Source organism: Lutjanus erythropterus, chromosome 2 (genome assembly GCF_056507025.1).
Source record: "Lutjanus erythropterus isolate fLutEry1 chromosome 2, fLutEry1.hap2, whole genome shotgun sequence".
NCBI classification, from domain to species: domain Eukaryota; kingdom Metazoa; phylum Chordata; class Actinopteri; order Lutjaniformes; family Lutjanidae; genus Lutjanus; species Lutjanus erythropterus.
This window is the reverse complement of record NC_139318.1, coordinates 34,997,383-35,014,737: the sequence shown is the minus strand read 5'-3', so window position 1 is coordinate 35,014,737 and position 17,355 is coordinate 34,997,383. Positions and strand designations below refer to the sequence as shown.

At 38.9% G+C, this 17,355-nt stretch overlaps 1 protein-coding gene across 1 annotated transcript; it reads left to right on the top strand.

The window, feature by feature from the left end:
• Window positions 1-3,758: 3,758 nt before the first annotated feature.
• Window positions 3,759-13,423, top strand: cyp24a1 (cytochrome P450, family 24, subfamily A, polypeptide 1). Its single transcript, XM_084738131.1, has 12 exons — window positions 3,759-4,182; window positions 4,311-4,501; window positions 4,655-4,748; window positions 4,841-4,934; window positions 5,870-5,961; window positions 6,337-6,448; window positions 8,030-8,175; window positions 9,185-9,351; window positions 10,708-10,786; window positions 11,143-11,340; window positions 11,463-11,574; window positions 12,953-13,423. Exons 1-11 carry the CDS (start codon window positions 3,925-3,927, stop codon window positions 11,571-11,573), a joined length of 1,542 nt encoding a protein of 513 aa, XP_084594257.1. The 5' UTR covers window positions 3,759-3,924; the 3' UTR covers window position 11,574; window positions 12,953-13,423.
• Window positions 13,424-17,355: the final 3,932 nt, after the last annotated feature.

The following is a 17,355-nucleotide window of genomic DNA, read 5'->3' as shown; positions in this document are numbered from 1 at the left end:
GTTTTGTTACCCTGTGGAAAACTGCGGGTCACCACAAAGTCACGAGCTATGCAGATTTTGGCAGAATGTGATGGAAACGAGCATGAAGAAAAGGCACTGTGACTACAACAAAGACTGGGAAACTTCTTTTCTATTGTCTATTGAGTGCTACTGACTTAACCACAGGGCAAAGCACTGACGTGACATGAGCTCAGGGTTAGATCGGAATATTTATTTTTTAATATCAAACTTTTTGAGTACCTCTCAGCAATGGTACCGTGTCACACATTGTCCTACACAAACATCCTCTTTGTGCCACATTTTGTTGTTGAGCTCTGGTCACTATAGCAAGTAGGCAGAAAAATATTTACACATCTCAAGTCAGTACAACAAAGAGGGAGAACACAGCGCCATAATAAATAGTGTGATAATCAACAAGACTGTATATGTTAGTGGTTGTATGTAACATTAACATTAGAGATACCAACATTGCCACAGTCCTCAGTGCAACCACCACCATCACCATCAGATCATCATCGTTATCATCAACAGTTTCAGTCAGCGACAATGTTCATCAAAAACTTCAACACCGCAGGTTCAAAGGACTTCCTGAACAAACATGACTCCTGCCAGGTTTATGGAAACATTGAGGTTTTGTTTCAAATGACTACTTCATTAAAGTTAGGGGAACTTCATCATCATTGCCACTATGATTAACACTTCTTTAATGTACCTTGGTTATGTTTTTCAAAGCAACAACGTCGTCTGTCAGTAAGAAACTGGAACGTCTGAGTTTTTGTTGAACGATCCAGCTCAGTCTTCTCCTCCTGAGAAGATTGATGCCACCCTCATGCCCGTCTGTAAATATGAAGTTACTGCCGGCAACAGGTTAGCTTCGGTTAGCATAAAGACTGGAAACAGAGGGAAACAGCTAGCCTGGCTCTGTCCAACTTTAACGAAATCTGCCAGCACCCCCAATCAATACTTCATATCTAGTTTGTTTAATCTGTTCAAAAATTGGAGGAAGACACTGTGTCTGATCAGGAAATCGTCCCACAGACAAGTTGCGTAAACCGACAACTTTTTATTTGATCAACTTTTGCACAGATTAAACAAACAAAATATATTTAACTTATTAGCTACACTGTAAAAATTAAAAAGTTGAGAAAATGTTTTGACCTTGGGACTAAAACAAACAAAAAATAATGGCAGAATAATAAAACAAAAATGGGTAACAAAAAGTTTTACCAAATAATAATGTTTTGATGATATAATTTACTTCAAAAATTGATGCGTAAACTCACAGTAGTAAAAGTGAATAATGGTTCATAATTTTTTTTCTATTTCAATCACACCCAAATAATGACAAATCAGAATCACAGCTTATTGTGAACAATTCTGGGAGGAGTTTCTAAAACTTGAAGATTCTAACTTATGTGAAGAAGAAAAGAAGTATGAGATCTCAACAAAGGATTATAGGTCTGCAAAACTTTGTTTAGTGGATTTAAAAACTTAAGAGTTTGGCTCAAAAGTGTATTTCCCCAAATTTTGGCTCATACTGTGTAAAATTAAAATAATAAATTGACAAAAAATATGTATATTTCCAGAGTTGCCTCATGTCATGTGATACCATATGTCAAACAGCATGACCTGAATCTGAGAAAGACAGAGCAAATGAACGCATGTGTATGATGTGTGGGTGGTGTGTTTTTTTTTCTTTCTTCCTTTTTTTTCTTGGGGGGCGGGGGCAGGGGGGTTGCGGGGAGTGATTGATGTCTGTGTGTTACACCCAGGGCAGCTTTCACGAACTCCCTAATATGCAGCAAACATCAGTGAAGGTTCAAGGTTGTTCTGATGCCACCTGAGAGTCTGCGAATGAGCACTTTTACAGGGTAACAACACGGGGCCCCTGCACATGTTATTTAAGTCATGCCAGCTCTGAGGGGGCGGTGTGTGTGTGTGTGTGTGTGTGTGTGTGTGTGTGTGTGTGTGTGTGTGTGTGAGTAATGTGTGTGAATAATGTGTGAGTGTGTGTGTGTGTCTGTGTGTGTGTACATGTGTAGAGCGATATCCAAGATGGTTGTTTCACCACAGGTAAACCCATCAACTCATCTAAGGAAAAGTTGACTAATAAAATCCAATTATGAATTTACATCAGACAATGACAAAAAAAAAAGTTGTTATAGATATTTGAGTTTGTCTTTTCCTGGAAAACAACTGATTGATTAATATGACTGTTGATGAATCACTCTTTACTCAGAGGCATTACTAAATTTTTGTTCAACGCTTTAACGCTCATGACGCAGGAAGGAGAATATATCCATTAACCAGAGCAGGCTGGAGTGTTTCTTGGGACTTCACTGAACAAAACCACAACTTAAGAACTGAATCTTATTTTATAGGGAAATTTTTTTCTGGTTTCTCCTCGTTGGGCTCAGCTTCAACTCTCGCTTAATTAATTCCAGAGCTTTATGATGGACAGATAATGCTAGCTGTAGCAGCTTACTTGTTGCTGAGGTAGCTAATCATGATTGTTAGCTGTTGCTAGCCAGCAACGTAGCTGGGCTCAGCAGCCTCCCAGTGAACACAACCAGTCACCTGGACTGGTTACAACACTGGCTAATGCAGCTAACGGTGTTCAGCTTCGGAGACGGAGAGGGAATCGTTTTCAGAGTTTCCTGATGGAAAGATAACTCTAAAGTACTACTAAAGTAGCTTAGCTAACCGCTAAGTGCTGTTAGCTTGGTTAGCCATTACTCAGCCAAGACCTCAGTTTCACCCAAACGAGTGAATAAAGTTATTTTATTCTCCACCGTGTCATAAGTGAGAAAGCTTTGATTGGACCCAAATTTAATAACATCCACAAGTAACAGTTTTTAATCATTTACCACATAAAGGAATCTTAAAAATTAAAAATACTAGAGAATATCTACAAAACGACCTTTCGGTCGGACCAGATACTAATGTATAGGTAAAGTCAATAGATCAATGTTGACCGGGAACTTTACCAGCAAATGTCAAACGAAATTATACTGTGTAGAGGTAAAGTCATGTCCCTTCTGCTGTGCTCCATGGGACCTTATTTATTAATATGAACTGTAGTCTATGGTGAGAGACAATAATTTTTTGCTCTGATTTTAATTGTTTCATGAACTAAACATTTGATTTTTGTCAATTTAAAAAATAATTTTACAAGTCAAGAAAGTTACCTTTTGTCCTATATAACATAATTTGTGTCTCATATTTTTTTTCAGAAGCAATGCCCCATGGGACACACAGAAAGCAGCGTGACTTTGCCTCTGTATTCTGTATTTTGGATTGTCTTTAAGACATATACTTATGTGCAATTATAATAAACACTCAGAAAGAGAAATGCACTGAATTGCCAAGTTACCCCCCTTCACCCCTTAACAAAGAACACACACTCCAAAACACCAACAAAGCAAACACACACACACACACACACACACACACACACACACACACACACACACACACACACACTGCAATCTGTCAAATATTTGCCCACGGTCCAGAAGTGTGGCAGTAGTATTTGCTCTGCCAAAGTTTCGGTTCTTCCAATCGCGGCTCCGCTCTCAAACGGTTCAAGCGAACCGCGTCACCTCCGATATGGCCTGTGTTTATTTATAAAGCGAGGGGGGGCCAGGGCATTTCCTCGGTCTGGGGTCATGCGATCCTCCCAATGTCGATCCATAAATGAATGGTGGGCTCGACAGCCACACCATGCAGCATCGCTCCCTGATTGGTTCGGTGCGCGGCAGGAATAAACACTCTCGGGGTATATATATTAGTGTGAAGGTGTGACACTTCCAAGAAACGAGAACCCCCCCAAAAAAAATAAGATAATAAAGAAGAGCTGCTGGTAAACACTACATTATTCCTCTTTGTTTCCTTAAAAAAAACAAAAAATCTACAGATTTGAGGATGAGGGCGCAGATCCAAAAAGTTCCCCAGATCGTGGAGCTGCTGAAGAAGAAGTCTGTGGGGCTGCAGCACTTCAAACCAACATCCTCAGTGTGCGTCCTGGAGGAGAAGGATGCTGTGGAGGCTGCGCGCTGCCCTCACGCTGCCTCCAGAGCGCACAGCCTGGACGCGATCCCAGGACCCACCAACTGGCCTCTGGTCGGCAGTCTGATTGAACTTCTGCGCAAAGGTGGACTGACAAGACAACATGAGGCACTGGTAGGGTAAAATTCAGAACTTTTTCTTTAGTTGTCTAAGTAAAATACAGCCTATTTTAACTACTTTTAATAAACACTTGCATGAAACGTGTTTAGTTTGTTTTAATTCTTATTAAATCCCATTTCTAGGTCGACTATCATAAGAAGTTCGGCAAGATTTTTCGCTTGAAGCTGGGCTCTTTTGAGTCGGTGCACATCGGCGCACCTTGCTTGCTGGAGGCGCTCTACAGGAAGGAGGGCAGTTACCCTCAGAGACTGGAGATCAAACCCTGGACAGCATACAGAGACCTGAGGGACGAGGCGTACGGACTCCTCATCCTGTAAGTAGGCTTCCCATTTCTACTTAATTCGCACAGAAATTGTCCAAAACTCGTCTTGGGCGCAGCTTAGAGCGCAATAAAAGCACAAGGCACTTTTTTGTTTGTTTGTTTTTTAATGTGAAAGCGCTCTGAATCCAAACTGCTGATTTGCAGGGAGGGGAAAGACTGGCAGAGAGTGAGGAGCGCTTTTCAGCAGAAACTCATGAAACCGACAGAGGTGGTGAAGCTCGATCGCAAAATAAATGAGGTAAGGTTCATAAAATATCAGTTTATGTGTGCAGCGTTTTATATTTGGGTTATTTATGAACCATGACTGATAGTTTTTCTTTGTACGTGCAGGTGTTGGTGGACTTCGTTGGCAGAATTGGGAAAATGAACGTCGGTGGAAAGATTGAAGACTTGTACTTCGAGCTGAATAAATGGTCGTTTGAGAGTAAGTTAAGCTGTTTTTTGTTCAGTTATTCATCAGAGCTGCAAGTAAGGGCTATTCTCATTCTTAATTAAGTGACAGATTATTTTGTTTATCTACTGTTTAGTTCATAAAATGACAAAAATTGCAAATCACTAGTCATTAGTCTTAAACCCTAAAAGTGTTTTAGGATTAGTCAATCAGCGATTAGTTGTAAGCTCCTAAACTAAATGCTAACTCCTCTGATGATCAATTAATCTTTCTTTCTTTTTTTTTTTTTTTTTTTTAGAAAAAAAGTCCAAATTCTTTGATTTCAGCTTCTTAAATGTAAATATTTTCTGGTTTCTGTAGTCTTCTATGACAGTAAGCTACGTATCTTTGGGTAGTGGACAAAACAAGACATTTGAAGATGTCATCTTGGGCTTTTGGAAACAGGGATAAACATTTGTCACAGTATTCTGACATTTTATGGACCAAACAACGTATTGATTAATCAGGAAAATGATCGACTGATTAATCGATCATTGCTGCCCTACTTCAGATGTCTTGTTTTGTCCGACCAGCAACACCAAACCCAAAGATGTTCAGTTTTATTTTACTTAGGACAAATAAAAGTAGCTGAAAGATGGCGATGTTTGCTTTAAAAATGGCTCAAATTAATGGCAAATTAAAATTCTCTTCAATCAGCAGTTTCAAGAATTAGAACATTTCTATGCATGTTATTAAGTATGTAGAAGTATGTAATATGTAAAAATCAGTGTTTCATATTCATATGACTATTTATATTTTCTTATTTCTTTGATATTTAAGTGAAGTGGATTGCTGACATGCCAAATATCATTGTGATTGATAAGCAGTGACAATAAAAGCATCTACTCTAATCTAAAAAGAAACACCTTTATGGAACTGTATGTACATTTACTTATGAGTCTCATTCTTTGTTTTTCTGTGTCGTTCAGCCATCTGTCTCGTCCTCTACGACAAGAGATTTGGTCTCCTGCAAGAGAAAGTCAATGAGGAAGCCATGAACTTCATCACAGCAGTGAAAACAGTGAGTACACCTCAGGTTATTCCACTCAGTGTGTCCTGTAGCAGAGAGGACACCTGGGATGATCTGTGTAGAAACATCACAGTTCATCAGGTTCATCAGCTGAACTGCAGCCATGGATGCAGCAGTTCAGTATCTGACTCGACACTCTCACTATATTTACTGGGATTTACTGGGGCAAACCAATACCATCAAGTCAAAGTCAAGGGATGATAAGTGAAGGCTCACAAAGGTCTCACAGGCCAGCGGGTGCAAGAAAAACAAAAAAACAGTAGATCTTTGAAGGGGGATTGCATCAAAGATTTTCAGCGGGGGTGATGATAATCAGATCTAATCCTTTTTTCTCTTTCTGTCTGCTCTCTTTGTCTTTCTTCTTAGATGATGAGCACTTTCGGCATGATGATGGTCACACCAGTGGAGCTTCACAAGAGCCTAAACACCAAAACTTGGCAGGATCACACTGCAGCATGGGACCGCATTTTCAGCACAGGTACAAACATTTATACTACGCTGCAAAATACAGTACAAATACACAAAGACTTAGTATGACTTAGTAGCTCAGAAATTGAGTTAGTATTTAAAAATACTGAAATAGTATGTCAAAATAATGACTTAGTGTCTCAAGATAATGAGTTACTACCTCAAAGTAATGACCTAGTATGTCAAACTTTGATTTAGTATCTCAAAATATTGAGTTAGTATCTCTAATATCGTCACGCTAGTGGAGCTCCATCAGAGCCTCAAGATCAAAACATGGCAGGACAAACATGTATATTCCACTTCAAAATGTAGAACCAATGCACACATCTTGGTACAGTGTGTCTCCACTTCCTTAAACCAGTTTGAGCTCATTTCCAGTCAAGTGATAGATAGAGACGAATAGAGGGAGGGTGGAATTGAACCGGGTGCCTCTGTGTTTTTTGTGTACTTGGTGCTCTGGGTAAATGGCAGCCAGAGTCGTAGTAAACCGCATGACCTAAGAGGGAGAAATCTGCCAAATATTTGTAGTAGCAGGAGGCTGGATGGGGCACAGAGGGAGGAGGAAGATGATGCTGGTTGTGCTGTTTATTTGGATGTAGCTCGTTACAACCTCTCGCTCAAAAACACACACATAAACACACACTTTCCAGACATTTAGTGGCACAGCTTCACAAGGAAAAAAGTCCTTATAGGCCGTGTGAGCGTGAGTGAGGTAGTTTGAATATTTGTTTAGAGTATTTTTAACACCACAAACCCTCAGTCAGACTTTTAAGTTAGTTTTTGTTTTTCGTGTCATGTGTTTTAAATGACGCTCAGCCCTTATACGCTCATGGCTCACATGAGCTGTCAGTGATCAAACATCTGGAACAGCTGTAAAGCCATGGAGAAGGCCTCACCGGTGCCTCACATGATTCAGATCAGATGGATATAATGTCATGTAAGGACAAAAAAATCAGTTTTCTCACACTATATGCATGTTGTTTTTGTGAACATGGCAATTAGCCACACTTATACAATGTAAGACATAAATCATACAGAGCATAGGTAACCCAAAGAAAAAGACTTAACTCCAAATTACAAACACTATAATTAGTCCATCTATCACCTCTCAGAAAATAGTTTAAAAAATTCCATAAAAACCCAGGATGAAGGTTCTTGTAGTTTGCAATATTTTGCAATGATATAAAGCAGCAAAAAACACTTAATCATCTCATTAGAGAAGCTTGATCCAGCTAATATTTGGCATTCTTACTCGATAATTTGTGGTTTTCAAATGGGATATTAGTTCAAAAGGAGATTTGGGGAATTTTAACAAATTTTCCTTCTTTCCCAGAGTCCAAAACTAATAGATACCTTCGGACAGACTCTTTAAAACATGTTTGGTTACGCTAAATACAGGCAGGCATATTAATTGTTGAGTGTCAATGGGATTAAATAACATAATCCAGATCCCACAGACATCCTGGATTTGAGTGAAAGCAAGTAAACCAGAGGAGAGCGGTTCACTTTTTACAGTCAAAGGGTACTTCTAAGTGGCCTTGATCTTAATCTGTATGTGTGATTACATCTTTACATCTTTGTGTTTCCTCAGCCAAAGTCTACATCGACAAGAAGTTGAAGAGGAACGCCAACAGAGATCCTGATGACTTAATCGGTGACATCTTACACCAGAGCTGTCTGTCTAAGAAGGAGCTGTACGCAGCCATCACAGAGCTACAGATCGGAGGAGTTGAAACAGTGAGTGATATTTTGTACTACAAAGACACACATTTTATTAACTGGATAGATTGACATTTTTGGGAAATACACTTAATAGTTTTATTGCCAAGAGTTAGATGAGAAGATTGATACCAAACTCGAATGGGTCCATACAATATGAAGCTACAGCCAGTTAGCTTAGCTTAGCATAAAAAATGGAAATAGAGGAAGCAGTTAGCCTGGCTCGACCTTAAGGTAACAAAATCCTCCTGCCAGGACCTCTCAAACTTGAAGGTTATCTGAAATGCAAAAACTTCAGCTTGTAGTTTTAGGGATATGTGTCGGACTATTTTTTTGCTGGGAGCAGTGACTTACAGGTGTTTCTGCTGGTTGTTTGTTAATTTCACTGTGATAACAAAACTGTAACTACAACCACAACCTGATACTTTTACTTTTCATTTTTTGCAGGGATTAAACAAGTAAGATTTAACATCCCAGCCAAGAAATAACCAAACGTATAAACCCTTGTAAAACAGCAATTTTGTTTTGTACAAGTACAAGTTGAAAAAAAAATAGATAAAACATGTTAGCCAGACTATCTGTTCCCCCTTTGTTTACCCAGTGTTCATGCTATGCTAAGCTAACTAGCTGCTAGCTGTAGCCCAAAACTTACAGCTATAATATGTAACATTTCCATATTAAAACATCTAAAAACACTGGGCAGCAACTAAACTCACCAAATAAACTTAATGTCAAAGCCAAATTGTCACATCACAGCTGCAGCACAACATGTTTTACCTTTCGCCTATTTTTCTTTGAGTAGGGAAAGAGAAAAAAACTGTTCGGCCCCTAAAACAAACAGGTGCTGCAGTTACAGTGCTTCAAAGCGGAAAATGAATGTGGTGTGGATGTAAATGAGGAGCCTTTGAGGAAGCCCTCAAACATTCCTCAGCTCCTTTCAGGACCCCTCTCAGAAATGCACTCGGAGTAGCTGCCTGACTAAGTGACATCTCCTCTCTCCTTCTCTCGCCGTGTTTACGTTTCTCAGACTGCCAACAGTATGCTGTGGGCTATTTTCAACCTGTCACGTAACCCCGGCGCCCAGAGGAAGCTGCTGGAGGAGATTAGAGAGGTGGTGGCTCCCGACCAGGACCCGTGTGGAGAGCACATCAAGAGCATGCCCTACCTCAAAGCCTGCCTCAAGGAGTCTATGAGGTACAGTACAACAGGGTCAGCTGAGGAAAGCTCCCGGCTGCTTCTACAGTTACAGCTGTTATATGTCCAGGACATGATCAAGCAGGGCCGGCGCCGGGAATTCGGTGGAGCTTAACAACATTTTGTTTGTTGCCCCCCCAAAAACCCCACTGCAACCCCCAAATCACACACACTGGACACACCTTGTTAGTTAGCAACCTAGCTTTTTTGATTTCCAATGAATTAAACTGAGCATAACCGCAAAAATAAATAAATAAATAAATAAACCTGGCTAGAAATGTAGGAATGTATTATTATTCTTTGGCTGAAATGTTACTGTTTTTCAGCAACAAACACTGTTTTCTTGCTATTTGATTTTTAGTTATCTCGTGTTACCATGGCTGCACACGGAGTTATTAAAGAGAGCAATTTATTTAAGCACTTGCTCAGCTGGACACAGAGACTAAATGCCAGGCCATCAAATAAAACAACGATTTTAACATTAGGAGGAGGAGAAATTAAAGATGATTTCATTTTCATGTAATAAATTTTTTTAATACTGTCTTAAAGTAATAATAATACTGAGTTAGTATGTCAAAATAATGACTTTGTGACTCAAAATATTTAGTTAATATTTCAGAATATTTAGATAAGTTTATATCACGTCGACATTTCTGTATTGGAATGCTGCCTTTCTTGTGCTCGTCCTTGTGAGCATTTCCTTTCTGTCTCGCTCACTCTGCAGTGAGTGTGCATCGCACTTAAATAGCCCAGTCTCTCAGTGGTTCATAAGAGCGAGCGACACAGAAAGTCACATTGATCGTGTCCGAAAGTAACCACATAAGAGTGTTTACGACAGCGGCTGGCCCTGTGATCAAGTTAAATGGTCGTAGCCGTACAGAACATGATATAAGATCTACCACTAAATTAGATTTATCTAAACAGTACTCCTGCCCTTTCAAGTCAGACTCACTGGCTGCATCACCAAGTACCACGGGGATTAAGCGGCAAAACACACACATGACTGGCTCAAAAACAAGCTTCATGAGATATGGTGGCATGACTAGCAACAACCAGCTTAAAATCCACCGTGTGGTCACGTTCAAATCACTTCCTTACCCTTATACGGTCCACTTTCTCCCTTCTTCTCGTGCAGTCACAAGTTGTCTAACATGTTATTTAAGGCTAATACCATAACCACATCAGCCAGGGAATGTATACGACCCCTGACTGGAGATTATATCTCACCTCATTTGGCACTGTGGAACAACATCGGAGTATGTTTAGCTCCTGTTAAACAGCTTAGATATGTGTGTCATGCTACAATATAGCTTCACTGAGGCCATATTCTCATACGCTTTTCTCAAATTCTTACAGGTTATCGCCATCAGTCCCATTCACCAGCAGGACCCTGGACAAAGACACTGTGTTGGGAGATTATGCCATTCCCAAAGGGGTAAGTGGCTTAGTTCTCGTTACCATACACTTGACATGAGCAGATTACATTCTTGTATTAATTTACATTTGTCTGTCTGAGTGAAACGTGTTGGAAAACCCGCTTCCATACTGTACAAAGTCTAAATGGAGCAACACTAATACAGTAGCATGTGCAATTCAGCCAATTGCATGGAAGGATCAGATTTACAGTAACAAGGCCTATATTGGACTTTCTAATCTACTGTACTACTTAATTTTAATTGATTTCTCTTTAGCAAGGAGTGAAAAATCTGCTACATGTGATTTTTAAGTGACACCTGTAAAACCGGGAAAAAAAAGCCGTAAGTTTTAATTGTTATTTTCATTCAATTACAGACAGTGTTGATGATAAACAGCCATGCACTGGGCTCAAACGAGGAGTACTTCGACGATGGGAAGCAGTTCAAACCTGAGCGCTGGCTGCGGGAGAATGGCACCATCAACCCCTTTGCCCACGTTCCCTTTGGCATCGGAAAGAGGATGTGCATCGGCCGACGGCTGGCAGAGCTGCAGCTGCAGCTGGCCATGTGCTGGGTAAGTGTGGGTGGGTTAAAACTGGGATTCATAAAATATCAGAGCACCCAAAGATTCTTTCTGATGTTTCTGTCACATGACTCTCCTCAGGCTTTAATTGACTGATCACATCTTTCTTACAGTTGGTCAGAGACTACGAGATCGTGGCAACAGATAACGAACCGCTCGACGTGATCCATTCAGGACTTCTGGTTCCCAACAGAGAACTGCCTGTTGCCTTCATCCGGAGATGAGGTGAGAAGAAAACTTGGATTTTTGCTTACTCAAAATAAATGTTTGACAATGTGGGGCATTTTTATTCCTTTCTTGCAGATGAGATGACAAGATTGATACCACTCTCATGTCTGTCTGTTAAATAAATAAGTTAGCTTAGCTTAGCACAAAGACTGAAAACGGGGGAATTGCCAGCCTGGCTCTGCCAAATGGTAATAAAATCCTCCTACCAGCACCTCTAAAGCTCATATATAGCTTGATATATATCTCACTTGTTTTATCAGCACAAAAGCAAAATGCAAACTTGCAAACTTTTTCTTTGCTCTGAGGATTTATTAGGCAACCAGCTAAGACTCCAGGAAGTGACTGGTTACAACCAAAAAAGTCTGGTACATAAAAGGAAGTTAAATTGACCTTTCCTAAGTCCCACATCTTTTCACTCTGTGCTCCAACAACAGTTGAACATGCTTGGTTCCCAGCAGAACTTCACTCAGCTCTCTCCTTTCCTGTGTCTAGGTTGAAAAGAAAAACAACACTTCTCATTATCTTGTCTTTATTTTTTATATGAAATGGTTCAACATATATCAACAGGGCGCAAAGCTGTCATCAAAGCAAAACGTGGCTACTTCAAGGAATCTAAAATATCAAAGAGCAAAAGAAAGTTGGCACACTTGTATTTTGACAGATGTGTAGGAGAAAACCATAGGTTGACAACAATGTCATCAAATATTTGATTGGCAGTGCAGAAGACAATATGCCAGGTTTTTTTTTTAGATTTCAGATTCATAAAAAGCAAAACATATTTGCCTTGTTTTAACTACATAATTCTATATAATTCCATTTTTCATAGCTTTGATGTCTCCAGTATCAATCTGCAATTCCAATGCCAAACTTTCCACTACTACTGTATAGTCATATCTTAAATTAGCTAATGTTAGCAATACACTAGCTAACTAGCTGTCTTATCTAAATCAATCATGAGCTAGATAATTACATCTGATAGCAAATGTTCACAAAACACTAACTACATCTAGCTAGCTAGCTAGCTACCATTAATATTTAGCTAGCTTGCTGGCTAACAATTAATGGATAATAGACTAGTTAGCTAGAGTTTTGCTAACATTAACTAACTTGCTAACGTGTTAATTATTGGAGAGAGACAGGACAGCTGTTCCTCCCTATTTCCAGGTCTTTATGCTAAGCTAAGCTAACAGCCTTTTAGCTCTAGCTTCATATTTACATACAGACATGAGAGTTGTGTCAATGAGCAAAGTCTGCTCTTTATTGTTGTTGTGAAATTTGATTTAATTCAACTTTCTCATTCACTGTAACTTCAAAAGGACATGACGACTGTGGCATTCACACTAATGAATTATTTCTTCCTCCCCTGATCTCTCAGGCTCCATATTCAACTCTTCTGGACGTAGTGACAGAAAGATGATACCTCTGTTGCCATGGTACCCGATGGTCCAGTGACTCCCTGTATTGCTGCTCTGTAAATAGAAAAAACACAGAAATAATTAATCACGCCATAAATACCTCAGACTTATTTAAAACTGTTTAAAACTTATGACTGTTAATGACTGACCAAAATACCAGTTGTTATGTAAATTGAATGTTGGACCAAGGCAGCTGTCCTCAAATTTTGATGTAATGTCCTCACCTCAGACATGTGTATGTAAATGTCAAAATATTACCTTTTGCTTTTCCTTGTTTAATAACTTATACATATATATATATAGGTCACATAAATGTTTATTTTTCATTGTGTATATAAGTGCAATTATAATATTGTAATATTGTACATTGTTTTGTGTAGAGACATATTTTATTCACTGAAATAAATACATTAATAAATGTATTCAAATTGTGCCTGTGTATATTTTTCAAAGAAAGACTTCTTAACAGCTTGAGGAACAGAGCTAAAAGCTAAGTTTTATTAACCAAGTGTGTATGTATGTTTATCTTTTCATTATTATACAAGCTCTGCTTTATTTATAATTTAGCCCCACAGTGGATTCGATTCATTCTACCATATCCATGCAAAGTTACAATAATAATAATAATAATGATAATAATAAAAAATAAATCCGGTCCCATCCCCATCCTGGTAGAATAACACATCACGTTCCCTTCAAATCACAGTCCACACACATCATGACACACATGTTTATAGATTAAAAAACAACAACTCACCAACTGTTACTATGATTCCCGCTCCTGCCTACTCTTGTCGACTTGTTTTCCTCCCATCCCACAGGCAGCCTACAGGAAATCCATCGGGATTCCCAAAAAACTGTCAGCCTCTAGTCCCGATCCCCAGATTGGGAACCACGACTGCAGGTGATAAACTGAATCTGCAACCTGCAACTTATTTTGGTGTGATAGGTAGAAACACTGTGGTAGGAAAATACTACTTTATATATAACATATAATCATAATAGAGAACATAATACATTCTTATTGCTGATTACCCAACAGTTTACAAAAAATTGCTTGACATCAGTCGGCTAAACCATTAAATCATTGCTCCACTAATGCACCAGTAGCAACAATCAGATGATATACAAAACATTCTGACCAATCTGCTACCCAGTAATGATCTTTTATTTTTCATATTTTAAACGTACTACAATGAGTTTTAACTGTTTCTTAAAACTGGGGCGTGTTGTAATGTAGATGAAACACAGACAGTACCTCAAATAACCCCACTTTAAAAAAAAATCCAAATTATCCCTTTGGTGTCCGCCAGCGGGTCAGATTCTCCTTGAAACCAGTTAAAATGATTTATATCATCCAGAGTGGAAGAGCTTGTGTTTTTGTTTTCCCAGGCGCCGTTACAGAGAGTAGTATGTTGGCCCGTTAAAGAGAAGCAGGAGGATATTTAGATAATTTTATTTTTGAAATCAAAGTTTGTAGTTATGGCAGTGGAGACACTAGTGCTTTTGTGCACACTGACTCAATGCATGTGGAAAGAAACGCTGCGCTGGTGCATACAGACCTCACACGTTTCAGAGAGAAGAGAAGGAAGGACACAGGAAGTGCTACAGAGAGGATATGAAATACACATTGATGAGACATAATATGCACATGATTGCACAAACACAAAGTGAAGTGAAGACTGTAGAGAGAATCAAACTCACAACCCCCAATTTACAAGGCCAGTACTGTAACCACTGAGCTATAGAGCCCCACATACAGCCTTATACATGGAACCATGGAGGATAAATTCAATCTCAGTTTGTATTTCCACTTTATTTAATCTATTACCTAATCTATTGGTTGGTAATCAGGGTATATTTTACCATGCTGACCTAATCCTACAATCTGAAAATCATGTTACACAATATCATTGTCTACTGTTACTGTATCCTGATGTTTATGGGGTTACTTATGTTAAGAAAGCGAGTTATGAGGTGAGCAGCTTATGCGTCATGTTACTATATTTGGAATGAAATGTGTAACTAACCTAATTAACATAAGACAGGAAACAATTTTCAGCATTCGCTCTTTGGCTATTCATGTAATTTAACGGTCCAGTGTGTAAGATTTAAAGGGATTTATTGGCAGGATATGACAGAAAAGGGACATAATATTAACGTATACTGACCTGAATTAAAGATTCTTATTTTCTTACCTTCGAATGTGAGTTTCATGGCCACAGTAGTTTCTTCTGCACGTGTGGAGAGGAGGGTGAAGTGAAGTGTTTGCAATCTGCAAGTTTATTGCTGGATGCCACTAAATCCTGCAAACTGGAACTTTTTTTTACATAGAACGTAGGATCATGGAAGTCTTTATATTCATTGTTAAACAACCACCTTTGCTGAAAATCTATCTGATGTGTGAGTCAGACACATCTGATATATCCCTTGGTTTCCCGCAAGTTATAGAAATGTCTCTTAGGAAAACCACAATTACCTTGAATAAATTACAGATTTCATGTTTGTTATTTTAAAGACCCTTCTTGAGACGGACATTGGCAACAACTAAAAATGCTTCGATGCTTTGCATTGTATAATTGCTGTGCAGTTGTCTCTATATATTGTATCTGTCCCAATCAAATAAACATGAAAGGAAATGAAATTATTTCTCTGGGTTCAAACATGGTTGTTGGTCCCTCCTGACTAGATCCTTGCTTGTGTTGTATCAGCTCTCAGACGTATGTCGCTTTGGATAAAAGCTAAATTGTAGATTGTAGTTGCAAAACACGTAAGTTACTAACCGGTCCACAGCCGTACGTTATTTGGCTTCCGATGGCGATGCTCCTGCTGGTTCACCAGATTTGGTGTATGCTGACCCCATCTTCCACAGGCAATACACTGACTATGGATAAGTACTTCATGTAACCCAAACTGTCCCGTTGAGTAAAGGATCTCAGTATTTCTTCACCACTGCTCAGTCTGTCACAGTCTTAAGGACAAGTGATGTTCCTCTGAGGACAGCAGTGTTCATATTTGGACAGGCAGGACTAATGGCTTGAAAGGGGCTTGAAGAGATCAAAGACATCACTTGCCAGCTTCTCACATTTTGTTGTCCTGACAACCCCTTTCAGTTTCACACCAATTCACACCTTGATTCATGTGACTCTGTTTACTCTCACATGATGGCCATGTGCTCTAAAGACTCACATGTGACCTCAGGTGACATCAATGCATGAACCAGTCAGAAGAGGTGAAAATGCCTCCAGTCCAAGAGGCTTCAGCTGCCAGGAGGAAAGTTTTTCATGTTTTATTGTCATGTTTACGTCAGTGGTACACGAGAACTGTAGATCTATATTTCCACCAAAATTTGTTGGAATATCTGCAGATTTTTATTTCTTTTAAAGGGCCAGTTCAACCAAATAACAACATATTTTGCCTACATCTAGTGGTGTAGTCATGCAAATAGTTACACCGCATTGTCACTTGGCAAATACTTTTGTCTGCTGCAACTCAGGTTAAACCACAACAAGTTTTTAACTTATGAAACCATCTCAATTTAATACTGATGCCTCTATATGACCTCCATTAGCAAACAAAACCAAGATTGGCTATTTCCTTATAATTATTCTTCATGGTTGCCACCAGGTCAGACTCTCCTTGATATCAGATGAAGTGAGCCTGTCTTTGCATTTTCGCAGTCGAAGTTACAGTCAATATTACATTAGCCAGTTAAAAAGAAGGAGGAAGAGATTTTTACAGAGATGATTTAGATTAATTAAGCAGGCTTTTATCTTTTGGACATTTTATTTTGTGGTTATTACTTTTCGCTATCTTTTCAACCACAAGATCAACATGTCACACAAATGATTTTAATGATTTTAATAATTTGTTCAGTTGTGTGTTGAAAGGCAAACGATTCTGATTAGTGTGAAGGTATTTATCATTATAATTATCATTAATATTATTGTTATTATTTGCATATTGTTGAGAGGAAACCATCAGTATTGCAAATCGCTGTGAAACATGATATAAATGTGAACATTCAATTGACATATTCAGGTAGTTGGTGAAAACACTTTCACTTTTGAAGCTAATCTCAACATCTTTCAACCTGCGACCATTAGTCATTTTTCAAATGTCCTTTTAACAAAACTAATACTCATGCGGTAATATCAGTGTATTTTTACTAGAACTATTTTGTCCTCATGAGAGCTGTTTTCAGGAAGGTTTGTGGATCATAAAGCATCAGACTTTATTGCTTGTATTTTGACTTTGCTTTAAGTCTGAATCTATCTCGCGACAATTGCAAAGAGTTGCAGCATGACTTCACTCTTTGAAATTGTACTGAATACAGAAGTGAAACCTTAAAGAAGTTTCTGCC

What these genes read in the sequence shown, in the direction of transcription:
- cyp24a1 (XM_084738131.1), top strand. Translation starts at nt 3,925, where the DNA reads ATGAGGGCGCAGATCCAAAAAGTTCCCCAGATCGTGGAGCTGCTGAAG. An exon ending in GCGTACGGACTCCTCATCCT is followed by an intron (nt 4,502 to 4,654) that starts GTAAGTAGGCTT and finishes GCTGATTTGCAG; the next exon opens with GGAGGGGAAAGACTGGCAGA. An exon ending in TGCCTCAAGGAGTCTATGAG is followed by an intron (nt 9,352 to 10,707) that starts GTACAGTACAAC and finishes AAATTCTTACAG; the next exon opens with GTTATCGCCATCAGTCCCAT.